General features: G+C 54.2%; 1 protein-coding gene across 5 annotated transcripts in view; it reads left to right on the top strand.

The window, feature by feature from the left end:
- The window catches only part of IL34 (interleukin 34), a 64600-nt gene extending 39679 nt beyond the window's left edge, over positions 1 to 24921 (top strand). For 4 of the 5 annotated variants that reach the window (XM_062177961.1, XM_062177964.1, XM_062177963.1 and 1 more), the window contains exons 2-7: positions 13026 to 13433; positions 18447 to 18580; positions 19346 to 19423; positions 19666 to 19827; positions 24413 to 24553; positions 24813 to 24921. In XM_062177961.1, the coding sequence (XP_062033945.1) occupies positions 13406 to 13433; positions 18447 to 18580; positions 19346 to 19423; positions 19666 to 19827; positions 24413 to 24553; positions 24813 to 24872 (603 nt within the window). In that variant the 5' untranslated portion in view covers positions 13026 to 13405 and the 3' untranslated portion in view covers positions 24873 to 24921. The remainder of the gene's footprint in view (positions 1 to 13025; positions 13434 to 18446; positions 18581 to 19345; positions 19424 to 19665; positions 19828 to 24412; positions 24554 to 24812) is intronic. The other variant, XM_062177965.1, reaches the window with a different exon arrangement.
- The last annotated feature ends 271 nt before the right edge of the window (positions 24922 to 25192 follow it).

Genomic DNA, 25192 nt, shown 5'->3' with positions numbered 1-25192 from the left:
ACGATATTCCCTGATGATGTTACATAGCATCTGATCCCTGCTTGAAACAACACAGGATTCCAGAGTGAGCAAGTTCTTTTTCAGTTCTTTTCCAGCGCTTCCTATTTCTCTGGAACAGGGCTTCTCTACTTCGGCCCACTGTTGACATTTTGCACCGGAAGATTCCTTGTATGGAGCTGCTTGGTGCGTTGCAGGATGTTGAGTAGCATTCTGGCTTCTACCTGCTGGATGGCAGTGGCATGCTAACTCCCAGTAGGTGACAACCAAAACTAACTCCAGACCTAGCCAAAGATCCCCCAGGGGGCAAGATCACCCCGAGCTAAGAGCTCCTGCTGTAGGAGGAAGAATCAGTCTGGAGCTAAGCATTTTTTCTTCTTCTTCTTCTTCTTCTTCTTCTTTTTTTTTTTTGACAGGCAAAGTGGATAGTGAGAGAGAGAGACAGAGAGAAAGGTCTTCCTTTTTGCCGTTGGTTCACCCTCCAATGGCCGCTGCGGCCGGCTCATTGCGCTGATCCGAAGCCAGGAGCCAGGTGCTTCTCCTGGTCTCCCATGCGGGTGCAGGGCCCAAGGACTTGGGCCATCCTCCACTGCCTTCCCGGGCCATAGCAGAGAGCTGGCCTGGAAGAGGGGCAACCGGGATAGAATCTGGCGCCCCAACCGGGGCTAGAACCCGGTGTGCCAGTGCCGCAAGGCGGAGGATTAGCCTGTTAAGCCACGGCGCCGGCCGCTAAGCATTTTTTCAACACCTCTTTAATGCTTTTTGTCTCTAGATCCAGGAGTATACACAATTAAAAAATCACTTAGGTGGCTTTGATGGTGTTAAAACCAGTGCATGTTGGGGCTGGTGCTGTGGCTCACTTGATTAATCCTCTGCCTGCGGCGCCAGCATCCCATATGGGTGCCGGATTCTGTCCCGGTTGCTCCTCTTCCAGTCCAGCTCTCTGCTGTGGCCCGGGAGTGCAGTGGACGATCGCCCAAGTGCTTGGGCCCTGCACCCGCATGGGTGACCAGGAGGAAGCACCTGGCTCCTGGCTTTGGATTGGCGCAGCACCGGCCGTGGCGGCCATTTGGGGGGTGAACCAACGGAAGGAGGACCTTTCTCTCTGTCTCTCTCACTCACTGTCTATAACTCTACCTGCCAAATAAAAGATAATAATAATAAAATTAAGACTGGCGCCACAGGTCACTAGACTAATCCTCCACCTGCGGCGCCAGCACCTCGGGTTCTAGTCCCAGTTGGGGCGCCGGTTCTGTCCCAGTTGCTCCTCTTCCAGTCCGGCTCTGTCTAACTCTGCCTGTCAAAAAAATTTAATTAGTTAATTTAAAAAACAAAAACAAAAAACAGTGCATGTCGAGAACACAGACAATCCAAGTTTGAGAAACAAGCTTTGGAAAACAAATCACACAGGCCAGGAGTCTATCTGATTTCAGAGGGAGGCCAACATAGGATGAAACCACACTATCATTCACATCAGATATCTTGGCAAAGCTGTTGATCTGCTAATGTCTCTGCTTGTCTCAAAGGAAAGTACTTGATCAGAAAGCAAGATGATTTAACAACATTTTTATTTTAAAATTGTTTTATTATTTGGAAGGCAGAGTTAAGTTACAGAGAGGCAGAGAGAGAGAATCCTTCATCTGCTGGTTCACTCCCCAAATGTCCACAACAGCCGGAGATGAGCCGATACGAAGCCAGGAGCCAAGAGCTGGGAGCCAGGAGCTTCTATTGGCTCTCCCACATGGATGCAGGGGCCCGAGGACTTGGGCCATCTTCTGCTTTCCCAGGCCATGGCAGAGAGCTGGATTGGAAGTGGAGTAGCCGGGACTAGAACCGGCACCCATATGGGATACCAGCATGGCAAGCAGCTGCTTTACCCACTATGCCACAGTGCCAGCCCCAAGTTAACAAGTTATGATAAATGAATGGTTGTGGGCATTAAACGTTAGCAGCTGCCAACTTGGATTGAACTCTGGGCTCCTGGCTTCGGTCCTGGCCCAGCCCTGGCTATTGCAAATATTTGGGGAGTGAAGCAGCAGATGGGAGATCTCTATCTCTCTGCCTTTCTTTCTTTTTTAAGATTTATTTATTTATTTGAAAGTTAGAGTTTCACAGAGCGAGGAGAAGAAGAGGCAGAGAGAGGAAGGGGGAGGGGTAGTGGGAGGAGAGGTCTTCCATCCACTGGTTCACTCCCCAGTTGGTCGCAATGGCCGAAGCTGTGCTGACCTGAAGCCAGGAGCCAGGAGCTTCCTCTAAGTATTCCCACTTGAGTGCAGGGGCCCAAGGAGTTGGGCCATCTTCTACTGCTTTCCCAGGCCATAGCAGAGAGCTGGGTCAGAAGTGGAGCAGCTGGGACTCAAACGTGCACATATGGGATGCTGCCACTGCAGGCGGTGGCTTTACCTGCTACACTGCGGTGCTGGTCTCTCCTCTGCCTTTCAAGTACATTTTTTAAAAGATTTATTTATTTACTTGAGAGGCAGAGTTAGAGAGAGGGAAAGAAGAGAGAGGTCTTCTGTCTGCTGGTCACTCCCCAAATGGCTACAGCAGCCAGAGCTGGGCCAATCTGAAGCCAGAAGCTTCTTCTGGGTCTCCCACGCGGGTGCAGCGGCCTGTGCACTTGGACCATCTTCTGTTGCCATCAGCAGAGAGCTGGATCAGAAGTGAAGCAGCCAGGACTTGAACTGGTACCCATGTGGGATGCTGGTGCTGAATGCTTAACCTACTATGCCACACAGCCGGCCCCTCAAGTACCTTAAAAAAAAAAGAAAAAGAAAAAGCAAGTGTTGGCATGAATATGGAGAAATTGGAGCCCTGATACACTGCTGGTGGGAGAGTAGCATGGTTCAGCTGCTTCGGAAAGCAGACTGGCAGTTCCCCAGGAACATCAATACAGAGGTGGGCAGTACTTCCAGCAGGTAGAGGCCAGTGAACTTGCTCACCTCCCACTTCCCAGTACCTTGACTCAGCCACGCTCCTGACTCCAGCTCACTGCTAATGCAGACCTGGGTTCCTGCCATCCGCATGGGAGACCTGGGTTGAGTTCCTGGCTGCCTGCTACTGCCCCAGCTCAGCCCCAGCCATCACAGGCATTTGGGAGTGAACCAGTGGATGGGAGTTTGCTGTTTATTTCTCTTTCTCTGCCTCTCAAAAATGAAGAAGTTAAACATAGAATTGCAATGTGACCCAGCAGTTGCACAGAGAACTGAAAACGTACATCCACACAAAAATTTGTACACAAATATTCCTATCACGACTTAACTCTAAAATGGAATCAAGCGCTGATATAGGATTGGGCTGCCACAGCCAAGTTCCACGGACAGAGCAGCCCAAGCACCAGTATCTCCCTTTTCACTCCCACTCCCGCTTCTCTGGGAGGACATGGGAGGTAGGGAGAGTGTGAGATGGGGAGTATGCAGGTGAGAGGGAGGGAGGAAACCAGTGAGCTGGGGGAGGGGGGAGGGGGGAGGGGAGACAGAGAGGTCTTCCATCTGCTGGTTTACTCCCCAGATGGCCACATGGCCAAGGTTAGGCCAGACCAGAGCCGGGAGCCTGCAGCTTCTTCCAGGTCTCCCATGTGGATGCAGGGGCCCAAGCACTTGAGCCATCTTCTGTTGTTTTCCCAGGTACATTAGCAGGGAGCTGGATCAGAAATATAGTGGCTGGGACTTGAACCAGCACCTGTATGGGATGCTGGCATTGCAGGCGGCAGCTCTACCCGCTGTGCCAGAGTATCAGCTCCTCTGATGTCTCTTCTCTTCTCTCTCTCTCTTTTTTTTTTTTTTTTTTATTTGACAGGTAGAGTTACAGATAGAGAGAAAGGTCTTCCTTCTGTTGGTTCACCCCCCAAGTGGCTGCCACGGCCAGCACACTGCGCCAATCCGAAGCCAGGAGCCAGGTGCTTCTCCTGGTCTCCCATGCGGGTGCAGGGGTCCAAGCACTTGGGCCATCCTCCACTGCCCTCCCGGGCCACAGCAGAGAGCTGGACTGGAAGAGGAGCAACTGGGACTAGAACCCAGTGTCCATATGGGATGCTGGCACCACAGGCGGAGGATTAACCAAGTGAGCCACGGTGCCGGCCCCCTGATGTCTCTTCTTAAAAGGGCGGTGATCTTAGCGTGGGAGCCAACCCTCATGAGTGCATGTAACCCTAATAACTTCCTGCAGGCTCTGTCTCTTGTGTCCAAGGGCTATCACGTTACTGGATAGCACTTCACCATATGAGTTTTGGAGAGACAGAAACATTGAACTCATAACATGCAACAAGGAGAAAAGGAACCGAAGAAGCCAGTCACTGAAGATCACATAGCATGCAGCTCCACTTACGTGAAATGGCCAGTTCAGGGAAATCCACAGAACAGAAAGAATACTAGTGCTTGCCAGGGACCTGGGGAGAGGGCGGGCATGGAGTGACTGCTAATGAATACGGGGTTTGTTCTGGGAGTGATGCAAATGTTCTGGAATTAGAGAGTGGTGGTTACCACACAATTTTGTAAGGGCACTAAAAAAAAAAAATCAACCCACTGAATGGGGCACTTTTTACAAATTGATTTTTATTTGAGAGGCAGAGAGACACAGATAGGTAGAATGACAGAGATCTTTCATTTCCTGGTTCACTCCCCAAATACCCAAAACAACTGCGGCTGGCCCAGGCCAAAACCAGGAGCCTGGAACTCAACCTGGGTCGTCTCCCATGTGGGCAGCAGGGACCCATGTACTCGAGCCATCTGCTGCCTCCCAGAGTGCACATTAATAGGGAGCTGGGATTGGAAGTGGAACCTGGACTTGAACCCAGGCACTCTGATACAGAATGCTGGTGTCCAGAGCAGTTTCTTACTGCTGTGCCCAATGCCTACCCTGTGAACTGTACACATTAAAAAGTTGAATTTTTTTTTTAAAGCAGGCAAGTTGTAGCTCAAGAAAGACTTCGGAGACACACTAGCCTAGTGCACTTTGTTGAGCTCTTCATCCAAAGACAGCAACTTAAAAAAAAAAAAAGACATCTTTAAAGTAATCGGGGATGGGCCAGCCTTGGGGCGCAGCCAGTTAAGTCACCATCTGCAGGGCCAGCATCCATGTGGGTGCTGGTTTTAGTTCTGTCTGCTCCACTGCTGATCCAGCTCCCTGCCAATGCACCTGGAAAAGCAGTGGAGGATGGCCCAAGTGCTGGGTCCCTACACCCATGTGGGAGACCCAGAAGAAGCTCCTAAAAACCAAAACAAAAAATACAAAAAAAACCCTGTCATTTGCAGCAAAATGGATGCAACTGGAAAACATCATAGTTAGTGAAATAAGCCAGTCCCAAAAGGACAAATACCATGTTTTTCCTGATTTGTGGTAACTAATAGAGCACCTAAAAGGCAATCTATAGAAGTGAAATTAACACTTTGAGATGCAATGACTTTGAACAGCCCTGTCTCAATTGTTGAGGAACAGTTTTCTTTTTTTCATACAATTTGTTGAGCTCTATACTTAGGATAGAGATAATGTGTATAATAGAGTATAATGTGTATAAAGTTAATTGAAAATAGATCTTAGTAAAGAATAAGAATGCGAATAGGAGAGGGAGGAGGAAGAGGGGTGTGAAGAACCACTATCCCTAAAGTTGTATTTATGAAACACTTGAAGTTTGTATTCCTTAAATAAAAGGTTTCGGGGGGTGGGGGAAGAAGCTCCTGGCTCCTGTCTTTGTCCTGGCCCAGCCTCTGGCCACTGTGCCCATTTGGGGAGTGCACCGGGGGCCAAGCTTCACTCTGAGGAAGAAGCCACTTGGCCAGAAAATGCAATGGGCTGGGGCTCATGTGCCTTTTATGGAGCAGCCTGCAAAGAGTTGCACCTTTGTGCTGTTAGCAATTCGTTTTCACAGTGGTGAAGCCGCCCCAAAGCTTAGTGGCTCAAAATAAGCAAATAGTTATCACTTCTGCTGATCCTGTAGGTTTGCAGGAATTCTGGCCTGGCTTACCTGGGACTAGCTAGCTGGTCTAGAATGGGACATCAACAACACCTCCTCCAAGAGACTGCCCGGATTTGCGGGATGTGAAGTCCTCCCACCACAGGAGTGGGCAGATCCCATTGGTCAGAGCAGTCACACACCAAGCCCAGATTGCAACAGAGACTCCTGTGCTGGGTGGATGTTGGGAATGGCAGCCCCAAGTGCTAGCCAGCGTCTGCCCAAGGCCACCTTATGTGCAGGTGGGAGGCGTCCACCGTTTTTCATGTACCCAGATCTGGACTCTTATTTCTCGCGGTAGAAGAGGGGTGGTGGGTGAGAAGCTCTCAGAGATGCTGAGCTAATGGAATAAACCAGCGTTAATAATTCCTTTTTCTGCCTTTGTTTGTCTGCCTTTTCCTCTGGCCTAAACTGAGTCCAATTTGCTCCCACCTCTTCCTTGCAGAGAAATCTATGACTCACTCCTTGTGACTGCTTCTTGTTGTTTCTCTGGGGGCAGAGTGGCTTAAGTCACAAGAGGAGAATGGAGCTGGGGGGCTGGAAGCCATGTGGACCTGGGCCAGCTCACCCCCTCTGTCTCCAACACCTCATTTCTAGGACTTGGGCTTGCTTATATGGGGCGACTCTGAGGCCCTCGTGGCCCTGACCTGCTGACAGGCAAATGGGCAGGGGATCTGCTCGTCTGTCCCCTGGGACACTTAGGTCAGGTCTGGCCTCTTTGGGGAGAAGCATATTGTGGGCGAGTAGGACAGACTGGTTGCAAAAGGGCCCCCGTTCTACACAGACACACACACACACACACACACTCATTCCTTCAGTACCCTTTGCAATGATATTTTGCAGCTCCTCGCATCAGGAAGTGTGTATTTTCCCACCCTCCACCCCCTTCTTGAGTCTACTTCGGCCAATAGAATGTGGAGGATAATGTGAGTGTTCTGAGCCTAGGCCTGAAGGTGCTGTGACTCATTCGCTCCCTTCCTAGGAACCCTGCTTCTGCTGTGAGGACAAGCCTAGGCCAGCCTGCTAGGAATGAGGCATCCCAGATGTAGCCAATCTAGGCCAGCCAACATCCTGCAAGCCCCCCAGCATGAGCAAGTAACCTAGATCAGCTGAGCCCTGCCTAGATCGACCAAGTCCAGTGTAGATCAGCAGAGCTAAGTAAGCCTGGATCAGCTAAGCCCAGCCAGCCTCTAGCTTGTGAAAAATAATACATGATTGTTGTTTTCAGCTACTACACCCTGGGCTCTGACAACATGGCTGAATGGCTGTGGGTGATCTGAACACTACACTGCACCTCCTCTTCAGGCCTGGTGCCCAGGCTCAGAGTTAAATCATCAGGATTCCAATTCAGATTCCATCGTTGCCTGCCTTGGGGGGTGATCTTGGTGGTCAAGGCAGAGGAACCATGGCAGGAGGCTTGGGAAAGGAAGGGGCAGCGACTTCCCAGGGTGAGCAGGTCCTTGCCATCCAGCCTGGCTGCCACAGCCCAGGACCACACAGAAACTTATTTTTTTTCTTTAATTTATTTGACAGAGTTATAGACAGAGAGAGAGACAGAGAGAAAGGTCTTCCTTCCATTCATTCACTCCCCAAATGGCTGCTATGGCTGGCACTGCGTTGATCCAAAGCCAGGAGCCAGGTGCTTCCTCCTGGTCTCCCACCGGGGCCCAAGCACTTGGGCCATCCTCCACTGCACTCCTGGGCAACAGCAGAGAGCTGGACTGGAAGAGGAGCAACCAGGACTAGAACCCAGTGCCCATATGGGATGCTGGTGCCACAAGTGGAGGATTAACCAAGTGAGCCACGGTGCTGGCCCCCAGCATCTTGTTTTAAACTTTTTTTTTTAAATCTTTATTTGTTTTAAAGATGTATTTATTTGAAAGGCAGAGTGATAGAAAGGAAGAGACCCAGGATCAGAGAGAGAGATCTTCCATCTGCTGGTTCACTCCCCACATGACTGCAACAGCCAGAGTTGGACCGGGCAGAAATCAGAAGCCAGAAGCTTCGTCCAGTCTCCCACATGGGCGGCAGGGACCCAAGCACTTGGGTTATCTTCTGCAGCCTTTCCAGGTGCACTAGCAGGAAGATGGACCTCAAGCAGGGCAGCTGGGACTTGAACCAGTGCTCCAGCATGGGATGCTGGCGTCCCAAGCAGTGGCTGAACCCACTACGCCAGGCTAAAGCCAAGAGCCTGGAGGCCCATTCAGGTCTCCCATGTGGGTGGCAGGGGCCCAAGCATTTGGGGCCATCATCTGCTGCTTTCCCAGGCAAATGAGCAGAGAGCTGGATTGGAAGTGGAGTGGCCGGGGCTGGGACTGATGCTCAGATCATGTGCCAGTGTTGCAGGAAGCAGCTTAACCTGCTGTACCACCGTGCCAGCCCTACCCTAGTTTTAATTTTTTAGAAAAAAAATCTAAGTTACAGCTACAGCCTGAGTGACAGAATCAGTTCGCTGTGATGTTGTGTGGAGGACGCTGCCTGGGTACTGCCTGGCACTGCCAGCTTAGCCCCTTGCCACGCCTCACGCCTACCCTCTCCCTGACCCTGGTGTCCTAAGTCCTGACTCGGTGGAATCAACACTCACTTTTTCCTTGGCACAATGACTGTGAAAATGCTCTTCCCCTCTGAGCTAGGAAGACTCCGCCGCCCACTTCTGCCGTCTTGCACAACTTCGCCTGTGCGAGCTGCCCGATGATGCTCGAAGCCCAGAGCTAGAGTGGGTGTGGTGTGAGAGGCATCATCTCGGGTGCTTTACATCCCTCCCACCCCCCAAGAGACAGATGGACTCCGGCTCTCCCTGAAGCAGGGAAGGCCACTCTCCCGTGAGCAGAAGCCTCGCAGCGCCCTGAGGAGTCCTTGTCTGCCAGGGCGGGGCCCCCAGGCCTTTGTGCCAGCAGCCACCTTTCTCTGTGCCCTGCCCCCATTGCAGTCAGGACTTGATGTCCTTGGTATCTGTTCATGTTTCTGTATCTGGGTGGGGTCACCTGATTGGGACTGTGCCAGTTTGGCATGAAGATGACCACGACCCCATTTCTTACTCTTTCGGTTCCTCCGTCAGGGTCTGGCAGGCAGGACGTGCAGTGAGGCTCAGCACCGGGGGCTGTTCCGAGTGAGGGGCTGCCACGAGAGTCCGTGGGCCCAAGACTGCTTCTGCTGTGTGTCTTGTGTGGGGCTGTCTGGGCTGTGGGACCCCTAGTTCTGTGCATGGCAGAGCGGAGGGAGGCCACAGCCATGGTGCGGCCCCTGTGGGCAGCCTGCAGGGCCCAGGTGGTCTGGAATACTGTGGGAGCAGGACTCAAAGATACAGATAAGGGGTGGACGTTTAACCTCACATTTAGGCACCTGTTAAGATGTCCATGCCCTTGGCTCTGGCTCCTGATTCCAGTTTCCTGATAATGGAGACCCTGGGAAGCAGTGGTGATGGATTGAGTGATCAGTGGGAAACCTGCACTGAGTTCCTGGCTTTAAGCTTTGGCCCCACCCAGAGCTAGCTGTTGCATCTGGGGAGTGGACCAGAGGAGGGAAGCTCTGTCTCTCTGCCTTTCAAACAAATGAATGCATGATATTTTCAGAAAGTTACAGATAAATTCAAGAGAGCTAGAAACCTCCATCCATACCAAAACCTAAACGCCAAGACTTCTGGTTTATTCATAATCATAAACAGAACAGCCCAGATGCCCTTCAGCTGGTAGATGGACAGACAGTGATCCACTTGTTCAATGGAATATGACTCAGCGAAAAAGCAGGAGGGGCCTGCTAACATGTGCACCAGGCTGCGTGTGCTAAGTGATAGAAGCCAGAACAAACGGCTACACCCTCCAACTGCATGGATATGAAATTTCAGAAAAGGCAAAAGCGCTGGGTGGAGAACAGATGAGCTGTTGCCCAGGGCTGGAGCGGGAGGAGGAGCAGAGTGCAGAGCACTCTGGGGCTTGTTCTCGGTGGGTGGGAGGGCTTTCTAGCTTCACTATAGTGGTGGCTCCCTGAGTCTGTGCATTTGCTCGAACTCAGAGCGATACGCTGGAAAGGGTACTGAAGGGCCGACGCCGCAGCTCACTTGGCTAATCCTCCGCCTGCGGTGCCGGCATCCTGGGTTCTAGTCCCGATTGGGGCGCCGGATTCTGTCCCGGTTGCCCCTCTTCCAGTCCAGCTCTCTGCTATGGCCCAGGAGTGCAGTGGAGGATGGCCCAAGTGCTTGGACCCCTGCACCCGCATGGGAGACCAGGAGAAGCACCTGGCTCTTGGCTTCGGATCAGCGCAGCGCGCTGGCTGTAGTGGCCATTTGAGGGGTGAACCAACAGAAAAGACCTTTCTCTCTGTCTCTCTGTCTCTCTCTCTCTAACTCTGCCTGTCTTTAAAAAAAAAAAAAAGGGGTACTGAAGAAAACCCCAAGTAATGACAACCACAAGTTGAAGTCAGGTTAGTGTTTGTTCGGGTCAGGATGGAGGAGGAGGTGGGGTGGAGGGAGGAGGTGGGGTGGAGGGAGGAGGAGGGGAAGGGGGAGGAGGAGGTGGCAGCAGTTGGGGCTGGCATTCAGGGATACATGGACACCTTTGAACAACCCATGCGCTCTAAGGCCCTGGCTGCCTGCTGGGAACCCTCTAGGGCCATGGTCAGCACTTCGAGTAAATTCTTGCAAAGGACACCACAAGGAGAAAGCCCCCACTTCACACCTGCTCTCCCCTCACGCCGCCAAGCAGCCAGCAGGGACACAGGGTAGAGGCAAGAGAATGGACTTCTGAGCAGAGATGAACTTCTGAGCCAACGCTGTTGCCAGCAAGCTCACTCTCATCCACAGTATGGAGCCCAGGGAGGGGCAGATGGCCACGTGACAGCGCTGAGCCCCTGTGGGTGTCCACTTCCCAGAGGGACCATCTTCAAGGCTGCATTTGAATTCCTGTCCTACAAGCTCTGTGACCTTACACAACTGCCTCAACCTTTGCGGGCCTAAGATTTGTCCTTGATAAGAATGAGATTTTCTGGTCCCATTAGATTGTTGTGAGGATTCCGGGAACACAGAGACCTTAGCCTTGGGCCCGGCACGTTTTGAAGTCTCAGGAAGAGCTATCCCACTATCACAATAGGGTTGCCAAATTGAGTTAAAAAAGAAACAAAGAACAAACTCAGTTATTTTGGAATTGCAGATAAACTAAATTTTTAAAAAAAATGATTTATTTGAAACAGTCACAGAGAGAGAGAGAGAGAGAGGGAAAGGGAGGTCGAGGGGTCTTCCATCGGCTGGTTCACTCCCCAAATGGCTGCAATGGCTGGAGCCAGACCTATCTGAAGCCAGGAGTCAGGAGCTTCTTCTGGGTTTCCCATGCCGGTGCAGGGGCCCAAGGACTTGGGCCATCCTCTGCAGCTTTCCCAGGCCATAGCAGAGAGCTGGATTAGAAGTGGAGCAGCTGGGACTTGAACTAGTGCCCACATGTGATGCCAGCACTGCAGGCAGTGGCTTTACCCTCTATACCACAGTGCCGGCCCCAAACAATGAAAAAAAATTTTTAGCATAAGTATGTCCCACCTAATATTTGGGATATACTTATACTAAAAAAATATTCATGGCCGGTACTGTGGTGTAGCAGGTAAAGCTGCTGCCTGCAGTGCCAGCATCCCATACGAGTGTCAGTTCAAGTCCTGGCTGCACCACTTCTGATCCAGTTCTCTGTTGTGACCTGGGAAAGCAGAAGATGGCCCAAATCCTTGGGTACCTGCACCCATGTGGGAGACCCGGAAGAAGCTCCTGGCTCCTGGCTTCAGATCAGCTCAGCTCTGGCCGTTGTGGTCATTTGGGGAGTGAACCAGTGGATGGAAGACCTCTCCCTCTGTGGCTCTGCCTCTCTCTGTAACTCTGTCTTTCAAATAAATAAAATAAATCTTAAAAAAAAAAAAAAAAAATTCTGGCCGGCGCCGTGGCTCAACAGGCTAATCCTCCACCTTGCGGCGCCGGCACACCGGGTTCTAGTCCCGGTCGGGGCACCGATCCTGTCCCGGTTGCCCCTCTTCCAGGCCAGCTCTCTGCTGTGGCCAGGGAGTGCAGTGGAGGATGGCCCAAGTGTTTGGGCTCTGCACCCCAGGGGAGACCAGGATAAGCACCTGGCTCCTGCCATCGGAATAGCGCGGTGCGCCGGCCGCAGCGCACTACCGCGGCGGCCATTGGAGGGTGAACCAACCGCAAAAAGGAAGACCTTTCTCTCTGTCTCTCTCTCTCACTGTCCACTCTGCCTGTCAAAAAAAAAAAAAAAAAAAGCGCCCAAGACCTTGGGCCCTTGCACCCATGTGGGAGACCCTGAAGAAGCTCCTGGCTCCTGGCTTCTGACTGACGCAAGCTCTAGCCATTGTGGAAAATGGGAAGTGAACCAGTGGTTGGAAGACCTCTCTCTCTCTCTTCGCCTGTCTGTAACTCTGTTTCAAATAAATAAATCTTTAAAAATAAAAGTATTCATTACACCCTTATACTAACAACACTAAAAAAAGTATGTTTTTCTGAAACTCATAGTTAATTGGACACACGGTATTTTACCAGGCAGCCCTACTAACAGAGGAAATGGATTTGGGTTAATAGAAGAGTACTTTAAAAAGTTCATGGGAAAACACAGTTAAGAGATAAGTTTATTTTGGTACAAAAAAAAAAAAATCCTGCAATCCGTGTATTTTTTTCATAATGCACATTTTCCGTGAGGTTTTTGAAGTGCCCAGGTGTGAGGATGGAACTCAGCGTGGAGGTTAAGAGGAGGGTGAGTCATCAGCCTCCACTTTACCAAGCTCCCTGCACCTGGTCACTCCTGGAATCCCACCTCCTCCAGGCAGCCCCCTTGATGTGTGAGCTCCCACTGCCTGTGCATTCCTTGATCTGCTTTTGTTCAGGCCCACGGCTGGCTGCCAAAGGCGTCATCAGGACTCACTGCTGGGCTGGGGCAGCAAGCATTTCCTGTGTATGTCCCCGTGGGGCCAGGGCAGAGGGTCCCGCTGCCAGCAGTGGGTGCAGCCTGCGCCAGGGATGCTCCAAGCCTCGCTGATGGCTGAGTGGCAGTGCTGCTCTTACATAATCGGCTTCTCTCCCCCTTTCTCTCTCCAGAGCCAGATTTCACACTGAGCAGCTGCAGTCGGAGGAATCAGAGAAAGCGCCACCCAGCCCCAGATTCCAAGGGCCTGCTGGGGCCTCTCCTCTTCCTCCTCCCCGGCAAGGAAGACCCTGAGGCCGCTGTGTCAGGCCAGCTCCTGGGCTGCCATGGGCCTGGCTGCAGCCACGCCCCGGCTGCCCTCCCCACTGCGAGGCAGATAGGGTGGCTGCCGGCCCAGGAGCGCTTGCCCGCTGCCTGGCTGCACCCTTGGGCCAGCGCCTGCTGACTTGGTGGCCACCGTCACTCACCTGAGGCCATGTAGGCCCTGCCCGGGCCTCTGTGGACACAGCGCCGCTGACAGCGCCTCTGCTCTCAGGGGAGCCAGCACACCACCATGCCCCGGGGAATCGCCTGGCTGCGCTGTGAGTATTGGGGTTCCCCAGGGACCTGACCTCCCCTCCCCTACTACCTCCCCCCCCCCCCGCCCCCTGGGCTGTGGCCCAGAGCCAGGCTCTGCCGTAACTACAGCAACCAGGGTATTCTTGCTGGTGAGAAGTTGAGATGCTTCCCAGTGTGGCTGCAGGTGTCCTTGGGGACTCCCATGGCTGCCCTGTGCCCTGTCTGACCCCAGGCTCAGCTGGGCAAGCTGGGCGCAAGGCTCGGGCTGGGTGGGCACGGTCGGTGGGGTGGTTGCAGGGACAGGGTGGGTGGCTCACCTTTTCAGAGGCGCTGGTCCTGGGGAGTGAGTGCTTCAGGGACCGGCAGCAGAGAGAGGGTTTCCGCTTCCCTGGGTGTGGCCAGCAGGGGTGGGTGGAGGCTCTAGAAATAGCCAGGGACCCAGGTGCTTGGAAGGTCAGTCCTGTCCCTCCACCCTTCCCTCCACAGCACAGCACACTACAAAGCAGTGTTGTGGCAGAAAGAGAAGTAAGTTGAAACAAGGACAGAAAGAACAGAGAAGGATATGGAAACCTCTGTAGCCTGCTGGGTGGGAGGCCAGACCACGAGCCCTTCAACATCTAAGATGTAGTGTAATGGCCTCAAACTCAACACGTGTTTTTGGTGCCTCCCATGTGCCCACTGGAGAGTCACTGCCATGACAACGGCGGCCTCGTGTGCCTTGTGCCCTGTCTCCCATGCCCAGCACGCGTCAGGTGCTCAGGACCTGTGTGCTGGGGCTCATGAGTCTGGGGGGCTGGAGCCTGCGGGGGATTCAGGGGAGAGCAGGGCCCACCCCTCGTCCTTGTGGAGGGAGACAACCCAGCCAGACCCAGCGTCCTGGAAGCTTCCAGGTCACGTGTGGGGGAGCCGCCAGGTGAAGTGGCCTGGAAGGCAGGGCAGGTGGACATGGGGTGTTGAGGACGGAGTTCCAGGCCGACAGAGCATGGGCAAAGGCTCAGCGGTGGGACTGGGAGAGGCCGGGGTGGGGAAGCTGGTTTGGACCCAGGTGATGGAGGCCTTGAGAGCCAGGCAGTGACTGCTGGCTTCACCACACCAGAGGGCAGGGAGTCTGGAGGCCTTGTGGGCTGTGGGGAGGGGCTGGGGCTGGGGCTCTGGCTGCTGGTCAGTGCATCTGGCGGGAATTGGCATGAGGGTCCGTTCCTGAGTGGAAGTGAGAGTGACGGGCGTGGTAGCAGACAGCTCCGGGAGGGGAGCGTAGGACTTGACAAGGACTGATGGGGAGGGGCTGCAGGGCAGGGTAGGGCAGGGGTTGCCTGGGAGAAGGGCTGGGGAACATTTGGCTACCCTTGCAAAGACCTCCCATAGAACAACAAAATCCTCTCACAGTGCTGGAGGGCACAAGTCTGAGATGAGGGGGTGCACAGGACCCCACTCCTGCTGAAGGCTCCAGGGAGGAGGCTTCCTTGCTTTTCCCAGCTCCTGGTGGCCCCTGGCATCCCTTGGCGTGGGCCTGCATCCCTCCCACCTTTAGCCCTATCTGCACCTGGCTTCTCCCTTGGAGTCTCTTTGTCCCCTGCTCTTCTCAAGAGGACATCAGTCATGGGATCTGAGGCCCCTCCCTAAACCTGGCAGCGTCTGGTCTTGAGGTTTTTCCCATGATCACATCTTCAAGTATCCCCATGAATGGGACAAGGAGGGGCTTGCCACTCAGGGCACTGCACAGGCTCGGATGTGGCTGCAGGGCTCACGGTGCCGGTGCCAAACCTCATTTGTCACTGCTCAGAGGGCATCTGGGGAGGGGCACCCGCTCTGCCAGGAGCCAGGAAAAGGGCTCCTGCCTCACTGACCTCTTCAGCGTCCGCTTCGGCCTTGCAGGTTCCTCGCCGTGGAGGGCAGGGTCAGGGCTGGTGGGGAAGCGTGGCCTGGTGGCCGTGGCCGTGCTGTCCCCGCCTGCTCCCCTGTTTCTCCAGGTGAAGGTAGCAGAGAGGCAGCTTAAGCTGAGAAGCGATGGTTGGACTGTGGACTTTGAGGGAGGCTGCCGGCTGTGGGGAGGGCAGGGTTTCAGGGTGGCCCTTGTGCCCACCCATGCCAGGCTGTGTTGCAGCTCCTGTCTCAGGACCACAGTGGCCAGACCCCGGAGGCCGCAGACTGGGAATCTGCCAGGGGCGGCTAGGGTAGGGCTTGGGCGTGGACTGGGCAGCCTTGGCCACTGCCACGTGGAAAAGAAGACCCCGTGTGGACAGACATACTGGTTTTTAAAGTAAAGATGGAAATTTGGATTTTTCTGTGAAATCCCCATGGACCAGGTATGGCCCTTGGGACACCAGCTTGTAACGTTTGTTCTAGGGCCATAGTTCTCAAAGGGCCGGTCCCGGGCCAGCAGCCACAGCTTCACCTGGGCGCTTGGGGGAAAGGCAAACTCGGCAGCCTTGTGTCTCAGAACTGCTGAATTGGAGGCCCTGGGTGGGGCCGGCCAATCTGCGCCTTACCCACTCCCCAGGGGGTTCAGGTAGAGGGGCCATAGCCTAGTTGACTTGACCACAGTGTGGGTAGCAGTTTTAGGGTGTCCGTCCCAAATATTAGGGCGTGCCCAGGGTAGGGCTGAAGGGGAGCAAAACCCCAGAGGCAGAACAACCCTGGCCTGTGGGGTTGTGAACCCATCGGGGACTTCCCAACTCCCAGGGCACCCAGAAAGCAAGCAGATGTTGAGAGCGCAAATGCTGCTCCGGCTTGTGTCTCTCTGTTCCTCGGGCCCGATCCTGTGTCAAGGGCATGGGAAGGGAGGGTGAGATCCACACTTGCAGAAGGTGGGGCTCTGCAGAGGGGGAGGGCTGCCTGGCTGGAGCCGCACTGAGCACAAGGCCCCGAGGGACCTGAGCACCCAAGGTGAAGGCCGTGGGGTCTGGCAGGGGCAAGGCCGGGCAACAGGACTGAGCAGGGCAGGGCTGGAGGAGGAGGCGAGGCAGCGCCGGCCAACAGGTTATGTGGCCCTGGCCACTGGGGGTGCAAGGACAAGTGAGTGGGGGAGAGTCCAGTCCGGAATTCAATTCCTTCTCGTAACCAAGAGTGGATCAATGCAGTAGTGACTCGGCCAGCCTGGCTGTCCTTGCAAAAAATTAAAAAGTGTTGGGTAGTGGGGATAACAGTTGCTTCTGACTCTAGCTGTGACAGATGCTTTTCTCTTCTTTCTTTCTTTCTTTTTTTTTGACAGGCGGAGTGGATAGTGAGAGAGAGACAGAGAAAGGTCTTCCTTTTTGCCGTTGGTTCACCCTCCAATGGCCGCTGTGGCTGGTGCATCTTGCTAATTCGAAGCCAGGAGCCAGGTGCTTCTCCTGGTCTCCCATGCGGGTGCAGGGCCCAAGGACTTGGGCCATCCTCCACTGCCTTCCCGGGCCATAGCAGAGAGCTGGCCTGGAAGAGGGGCAACCGGGATAGCATCCGGCGCCCCAACCGGGACTAGAACCCGGTGTGCCGGCGCCGCAAGGCGGAGGATTAGCCTGTTAAGCCACGGCGCCAGCCATGTAACAGATGCTGATTGTAGGACATTTTTTATGTTCTACAATCTATAAAGTTCCTAAACATTTCCCGTAGAGATTTAGTACTTTCCTTTCCACGGCATTTCCCAAGCACACGTGTGTATCATTGACAAATTCTAGGCAGGCTGTGTTTGCAGCGGATACAGTGTTGAATTCGGCTTTTAAAAAGCTTCCCTCGGGTTTTTCTTACATATGAACACATCACGAGCATTCTCTGACAATGTGATTTTTATTAGCTTAGGAAGTAGGGATCGTCTAGGCCATGTACAGATTTCCACTGTTATAAACAGCATGTTGCAGTGTCAGTCTTTACCCACACATCTTTCATTTCTATCTCTTTTTTTTTTTTCCTTCTGATTTATTCCTAGAAATGAGTTCAGTGGGTCAAAGGGTGTGGACATTTGTAAGGCTTAGTGGGTTGCAGGGTGTGGACATCATTAAGTCCATTAATAACAAAATCGTTTTCCAGGATGAGAGCACCTGCCTGACCACTTTGCCAGCATTAAGTGCTATTAAAAGAAACACATGGGGGCAGGGAGCAGGGGGCAGGGAGGAGCATCATGAACCTTGTGATGCAGCAGCGTAAGCCGAGGTGTGAGACACTCATATCCCGTATGAGAGTGCCTCTCCAGCTTCCTGCTAACACATCCTGGAAGGCAGCAGACGATGGCCCAAGTGCTTGGGCCCCTGCACCCATGTGGGAGACCTGGATGGAGCTCCAAGCTCTTGACTGTGGGCTGGCCCAACCTTGGCTGTTGCAGGCATTTGGGGAGTAAACCAACAGTTGGAAGAACAATCTCTGTCTCTCTCTCGGTCTCTGTTGCTCTGCCTTTTAAATTGACAAATGGATGAAAGAATGAGTAAATAAATATTTGACCAAAAAAAAAAAAAAAACACTACATCAAACCTTTCCATTCTGATGGATGAAAAATGTCTTCTGATTGTTTGAAGGCTAATTTATCTTATGAATGAGGTTGATTTTGGGGTGCATCTTGCCCTCTTGTTCTTTCTACTCTGGTCCACTTGACCCTTATTCATAGTGAATGCCCAGATGTTTTCTGCTTGTGCAGGTTTGCAAAGTCCCAAAGGCTGTTTTTGAGGTCATAGTGCCCCTGAGTGGTAAAAGCTGGTACTGTTTGCAGGAAGCAGCGTCTGTGGGATCTGCTTGGCGGGCCTGAGCCACCAAACTGGTGCAGTGAATTGGGAGGGATGCCAAGGTTAGACAGCGGGGAAGAAAGCAACTTAGATTAACAAAGAGTCGTGGCAACCAGAATCTACATCTGAATCCCTGGATGGAAAATTCAGCCACAGGCTTTGAAAATACGTCCCCTACTGCAGGGCTGAGGTTGCCCTGGAGGGGGTTGGGCACAAGAGGGAGGGGACTGGAGGCTGTCCTGGTAAGCACGTTCCTGATTGGGTTGAGAGTGCTGGTGACGGCCCTTGGGGGTGTGGGACCCAGTGTTGGGTGCTCATGAGCTCTTGTCGCATTGTGGTCTGCAGATCTTGGGATCCTCCTGGGCGTGGTCTTGGGGAACAAGGGCTTGGAGGTGTGGCCCTTGACTGACAGCAAGGACTGCACCGTCACCGGCTTCCTGCGGGACAAGCTGCAGTACAGGAACCGGCTTCAGTACATGGTAACCACAGGGGCACCAGCTCAGTCCCAGAACCCAGGCCTCGGGGCTCACCTGTGCTGGGGCCCTGGACATTCAGGACCCCTCCTTGGGCCCCAAGCTTACTACCATGGCTCCTTCACTGCCTTTCTACAACGCGCACCCCAGGTGCCAGCTCTGCATGTCCTGACCCCTCCTGCCGTCCCTGGGGCTTCCACCCCTTCTTCTTGACCTGACTTTTGGCCCCACCTCCTCGCGGCATTCCCCCTGAGACTAAGGAAGGGACTCGGAACCCTTGGGAGAATCCCAGGCTCTTATTAGCTGGGAAAATCAGATCGAGGACTTGGTATGTTGAGATGCCCCCAGCACGCTCTGTGCAGTTATTCTTTTAATAGCTTCGTTGAGATAGCATCGCGTGCCATGCAGTTCTCCCACGAAAGGGACACAGCCCCGTGCTTTCCAGCATGCTTGCAGAGCTGTGTGCTGCCACCACCACGATGTTCTAGAACATCTCGCTCATGCACAGAAGAGTAGCGTGTCCTCTTCCTGGGTCTGAAGCATCGCGGGATCTGTGTGCTTTGTTTCCCCCGTGTCCCAGAGGCGTGCAGGCTGGGCTGTCTTTGTCCCTCCTGGGAGCCAGGCAGCCCCTCCCACCAGAGGACCACCTCTGCCACCCAGGGCTGGGCCTGGGCTCCTCCCCTGGTACATCAACATTCACCTGGGAGTGCAGGGGAGCCTGCCTGGGCCACTTCCACCTGTGACCTCGCGGTGTGTCCTTGTGGCTCCTAGAAACACTACTTCCCCATCAACTACAGGATCGGCGTGCCTTACGAGGGGGTGCTGAGAATCGCCAACATCACCAGGCTGGTGAGGAGCCCCGTGACCCACCATGGGCCCCAGCCTGGGAGACCTGGGTGGGTGGGGATGCTAGCCACCGGCTTTCCCCCAGCCCCTCCAACAGGCCGGCGCTTGGCTCAGGCCTCAGGTTGCCTGCCATCCACAATGGACACCTGTGGCCTGCTCCCCAAGCAGGGGCAAGTCCCGGGGTGGGGGTCAGAGCTGAGAGGCCCGAGTCAGGGGGTTCCAGTGATTTCTCCTGTCCCCTGCAGCAGAGGGCCCGGGTAAGCGAGCGGGAGCTGCGGTATCTGTGGGTCCTGGTGAGTCTCAGCGCTGCTGAGTCGGTGCAGGAAGTGTTGCTCGAGGGCCACCCATCCTGGAAGTACCTGCAGGAGGTGCAGACGCTGCTGCTGAACGTCCAGCAGGACCTCCTGGTGAGCTGGGCCTGTGTGCGCACACGCGTGCCTGTGCATGTGGGTCCGAGGGCTACGGCCTAGGGAGGTGATTAGGTTTGGGGGGGGGGTTGGACAGGTCTGGACGGGCATGTAGGAGAGAGGTAGGAGGGCTGCTGGGAGCGGGGAGGGCAGGCTGGGACTGGGACACCCCCAGAAACTGTTCCAGGCCGTGTCTCTTGCCCTAGGTCCTGGGTCACCGGGCAAACCCTCTGGTTTTGTTTCTGTGGCTAAGAAACAAAGTTCTTTTCGGGGAGGGACAGGAGGGAAGATGAGGGGGCACTCGGGATTTTTAGGACTGTGAATTAGGGTATAAAATGCTCTAATGGTGGATACACAGCTTCACCCATTCATCTAAACCCACAGAAGTATACAACACCGAGGGTAACGCTAATGTGAGCTTATGGACTTGAGTTACTTTTTAAAATTTTTTTAAAGATTTATTTATTTGAAACAGAGTTACACCAGAGAGAAGAAGAGGCAGAGAGAGAGGTCTTCCATCCTGTTCACTCCCCAGCTGGCCACAACAGCCAGAGCTGCACCAATCTGAAGCCAGGAGCCAGGAGCTTCTTCTGGGTCTCCCATGCAGGTGCAGAGGCCCAAAGTCTTGGGCCATCTTGTAGTACTTTCCCAGGCCATAGCAGAGAGCTGAATCAGAAGAGGAGCAGCTGGGACTTGAATAGGTGCCCATGTTGCATGCCGGCACTGCAGGTGGTGGTTTTACTTGCTACGCCACAGCGCTGGCCCCTTGAGTTACTTTTAACATTTAGTTAATTTAGAAAAAGAGGCTGCCCCCCACCCCCCACCCCCACTGCCGTCCCCAGGCTCTAAAACGTCTGAGTCAGTGAAAAGTATCAGGAGCATTGGGGGCTGTGCAGGCTGTGGGTGTGCCCACGGGTCCTTCTCACACCCCCATCTTGCTCCATGGGACCTGAGACGCACCTGCTGTCCCTCTCTGCCAGCTGCCCGGCCTGGCTCAGCCCAGTCATGGAAGCACCCACTGAGAGTTTCTGAAGATGAAAGGGCTTAGGGACCGGCAAGTGTTTATGCAGCTGCCTAGAACTTCCCCGGGATAGGACTGGAGGGGAGGCTCTGGGTCCCACAGGGCTCGCAGGCCCAGCTGTTTCCCTGGTGGCTCTCTTGTGCCCATAGGCAAGATGGGTTGATAGAACTGACCTAGGGGAGAGGGACTTTTCCGTGCTCATTTCTGGCTCTGGCAGGTTCTGAGGCACTGAGGGTGGGAGGTGAGGTGCCCAAGCCTGGATTCTCTCTGTCAAAATTGTTGCATATCTGGCTATTTCTCGTTCACATTGAGCTGGTTTTTAAATCTCTCTTCTAATGACTCAGCTTTTAAAATGGATTTAACTTATTGGAACAGGCATTTGGTGCAGTGGGTAAGTCACTGCTTGGGATGCCCATATCCCATACCAGAGTGCCTGGGTAGAGTCTCAGCTCTACTTCCAATCCAACTTCCTGCTGATACGTGCCCTTGGAGGCAGCAGGTGACGGTTCAATTTCTTGGGTCCCTGTCAACCACATGGGAGACTTGAAATGGGTTCTGGGCTCATGGCTGTTGCAGGCATTTGGAGAATGAACCAGTGGATGGAAGATCTCTGTCTTTCAAGCAAAAATAAAAATTAAAAAAAAAAAAAGAGAGAGAGAGAGATGGATTTAAGTTTGGAGAAACTAAGCCTCTCAAAGGTAGTGGAGGGGCCGGCGCCGCAGCTCACTTGGCTAATCCTCCACCTGTGGCACCGGCACCCTGGGCTCTAGTCCCAGTCGGGGCGCTGGATTCTGTCCCGGTTGCTTCTCTTCCAGTCCAGCTCCTGCTGTGGCCCGGGAGTGCAGTGGAGGATGGCCCAAGTGCTTGGGCCCTACACCCGGATGGGAGACCAGGAGAAGCACCTGGCTTCTGGCTTCGGATGGGCGCAGCACGCTGGCCGAAGCGGCCATTTGGGGGAGGATGAACCAACGGAAAAGGAAGACCTTTGTCTCTGTCTCTCTCTCACTGTCTAACTCTGCCTGTCAAAAAAAAAAAAAAAAAAGTAGTGGAGAGGGTCCAACCTGGGACTGGACATGGGGCTCCAGCTGCAGCTGGTTCCATGACCTGACCTTGGATGAGTCACTTTACCTTTGGGCTTCGGATCCATGTCTCCCTTGTAAAGGGAAGGCGCTGGGATGAAGCCTGAAATCTTCCCCAGAGTTAAAACTCTGATCTGACGATTTCATTCTCTCTGCATTCCGGGTTGTGTTGTTCCTGTGCCATATTTTCCTCCTTGGTTTCATTATACTCCCTTAAAACCAAAATGAAATATGGGGGCTGGCACTGTGCTGTAGCGGGTACCTGTGATGCCACCTCTGATGCCGGTAATCCCATGTGGGCACCAGTTCGAGTCCTGGCTGCTCCACTTCCAATCCAGCTCCCTGCTAGTGCTCCTGGGAAAGCAGTAGAAGATGGCCCAAGTGCTGGGGCCCCTGCACCCATGTGGGAGACCTGGAAGAAGCTCCGGGCTCCTGGCTTTGGTCTGGCCCAGCTCTGGCCATTGAGCCATTTGAGGAGTGACTCAGCAGAAGGAAAATCTCTCTTTCTCTGTCTCTCCCTCTCTCTGTAGCTCTTCCAAAAAAATAAAATAAATATCTAAAAAAAAAAAAAAACCCAAAATGAATTAAAAATGAGGTCCTAGATGGAGACGGTGGGGGCTATGCTGGGAGAGAACAACTTAGACAATTACATTTGTTGTTTAAAATTTTTTATTTACTTGAGAGGCAGAGAGAGAGAGAGAGAGAGAGAGACAAAGACAGAGACAGAGACCTCATCTGCTGGTTCACTCCCCAAATGCCTGCGATGGCAGGGGCAGGGCGGAGGCTGCAGTCAGGAGCTAGGCATGCACTCCAGGCCTCTCACCTGGGTGGCAGGGACCCGAGTACTTGAGCCATCACCTCCTGGCTCCCAGGGGCACTATAGCAGGAAGCTGGAAGTCAGGAGCCGGAGCCCGGAATTGAACTTGGATGCTCTGATGTGGAATGTAGGTGTCTTAGCCACTAGGCCACACAGTTGCCCCCTGACCGTTTTTAGGTGTGCAATTCAGTGGCATTAATTATACTTACAGGCCGGCGGCTCACTAGGCTAATCCTCCGCCTGCGGCGCCGGCACACCAGGTTCTAGTCCCAGTTGCCCCTCTTCCAGTCCAGCTCTATGCTGTGGCCCGGGAGGGCAGTGGAGGATGGCCCAAGTGCTTAGGTCCCTGCACCCACATGGGAGACCAGGAGAAGCACCTGGCTTTGGATCGGCGCAGCGCGCTGGCCGCTGGTTCACTTGGGGGGTGAACAATGGAAAAAGGAAGACCTTTCTGTCTCTCTCTCTCACTGTCTAACTCTGCCTGTCAAAAAAAAAAAAATTTAAACTTACAGTGTTGGTCAGGGCCATTGGTTTCTAGAACATTTCTATCACTCTAAACAGGAACTCTGGAGCATACAGTAGCCAGACGCCTCATTTCCCACCTCTCTGCACACCCTGGTGGCCTGTCATCAGCTTTTATTTATCTGTTTCTTAAATATTTATTTATTTGCAAGAGTAGAGAGAGAGAGAGAGAGAGAGACTTTCCGTCCGCTGGTTCACTCCCCAAATGGCTGTGATGGCCAGAGCTCAGCTGGTCTGAAGCCAGGAGCTTCTTCTGGGTCTCCCATGTGGGGCCCAAGGATTTGAATCATCTTCTGCTTCCCCAGACAGATTAGCAAAGAGCTGGATCAGAAGTGGAGCAGCTGAGACTCAAACTGGTGCTCACGTGGGATGGCGGCATCACAGGCGTTGGCTTAATCCACTATGCCACAATGCCGGCCCCTGTCATCTGCTAAAAAAAAAAAAAAAAAAAAAAAGATTTGAAAGGCAGAATGACAGAAAATGATAGAGAGACAGAATGAAATCTTCTACCCACTGGTTCACTCCACAAATGGCTGCAACAGCTAGAACCACGCCAGGTCGAAGCCAGGAGCCTGGAGTTTCTTCCTGGTCTCCCACATAGGTGCAGGGGCCATGTTCTGCTTTCCAGGTGCATTAGCAGGGAGCTGGATTGGAAGTGGAGCAGCCGGGAATCGAACTGGCACCCACATGGGATGCTGGTGCTGCAGGCAGTGGCTTAACCCATTACCTCACAGTGCCAGCCCCGAGCTTGGAGCTGGACACTGGCCCTCCCTGTGGCTCTTGTGCCCAGTCCTTCATGAGGGTCTTCTTGGGTTCTCTGATATTGATGGAGATCGTAGCTTCCTCAAGGACAGGCGGTGGTGGGGGCTCCTCGTGGTGGGTGGTCAGTCATAGCCGGGACGCCTCCTGTTTCTGTTCCGGCCTGCATCCTGTGGTCATTCTACAAAGAATGGGAAGGCAGAGTTCTCTGTGTTGTGGTTGGGCAGGGGACGGCAAATGGGATCCTCCCTGCAGGGTTGAAACGGCCCACAGGCCGCGGTCACAGGGCAGCCTCAGCTTCTTCCACGACTCAGGTGGCTGTGGGGTCGGCCCCACGGCTGTGGTGTGACCTCTCTGCACTGCCCTGATCTGTTTCCTCCCTTCCAGGATGTGGAGGTCAGCCCCAAGGTGGAGGCAGTGCTGTCGCTCCTAAACGCCCCTGGGCTGAGCCTCAAGCTGGTGCGGCCCAAAGCCCTACTGGACAACTGCTTCCGGGTCATGGAGCTGCTCTACTGCTCTTGCTGTAAGGTGCCCCCTGCGGGTGGGGCTGGGGCGGGCGGCCTGGAGCCGGGCTCAGGTCAGCGGGCACAGCTGGGCCCTTGTGGGCTTACCCTCCCTCCCAGGACGAGGCCCACTTCCGGAAGCCGGGGCCACTTCCGGAAGCCGGGCCACTTCCGGAAGCCAGGGCCACTTCCGGAAGCCGGGCCACTTCCGGCACCCGTGGCTGGGTCTCTGGGAGGCGGGAGCCGAGCGCGTCTATCGTGTGTTTTCGTCTCCGACAGGTAAGCGGAGCTCCGTCCTTAACTGGCAGGACTGCGAGGTGCCGAGCCCGCAGCCCCACGGCTGACCGCCACCTGCGCGCCCCGTGCTCCCGGCTCCAGCGCTGAACTCCAGGCTCCGTGAAGCTGCGCGGGGCCCAGGCCAGAGGCCTCGTGCCCTGAGCAGCCTGTTGGCCCCGGTGACCCGGGCTGGGGTCTCGGCCGGGGGGGGTGGTGGTGGTGGTGGTGCGGGTGCCGTGGGCCCAGGGGAGAGAACCCCGGGAAGGGTTTCTCCTTTGGGGTTGTTCTGTGCGGCAGCGAGGCGGCCTCACCTGGCCTGGCGGGGGCCGAGGGCCTGCAGCCTCACCTGCGTGGGGGTGGTGCGCGCCTCCTGCAGCAGCCAGGGCGC

Source organism: Lepus europaeus, chromosome 19 (assembly GCF_033115175.1).
Source record: "Lepus europaeus isolate LE1 chromosome 19, mLepTim1.pri, whole genome shotgun sequence".
In the NCBI taxonomy this organism is placed as follows: Eukaryota; Metazoa; Chordata; class Mammalia; order Lagomorpha; family Leporidae; genus Lepus; species Lepus europaeus.
Note: the sequence above shows the minus strand (reverse complement) of the source record. Positions and strands in the feature narration are given on the sequence as shown.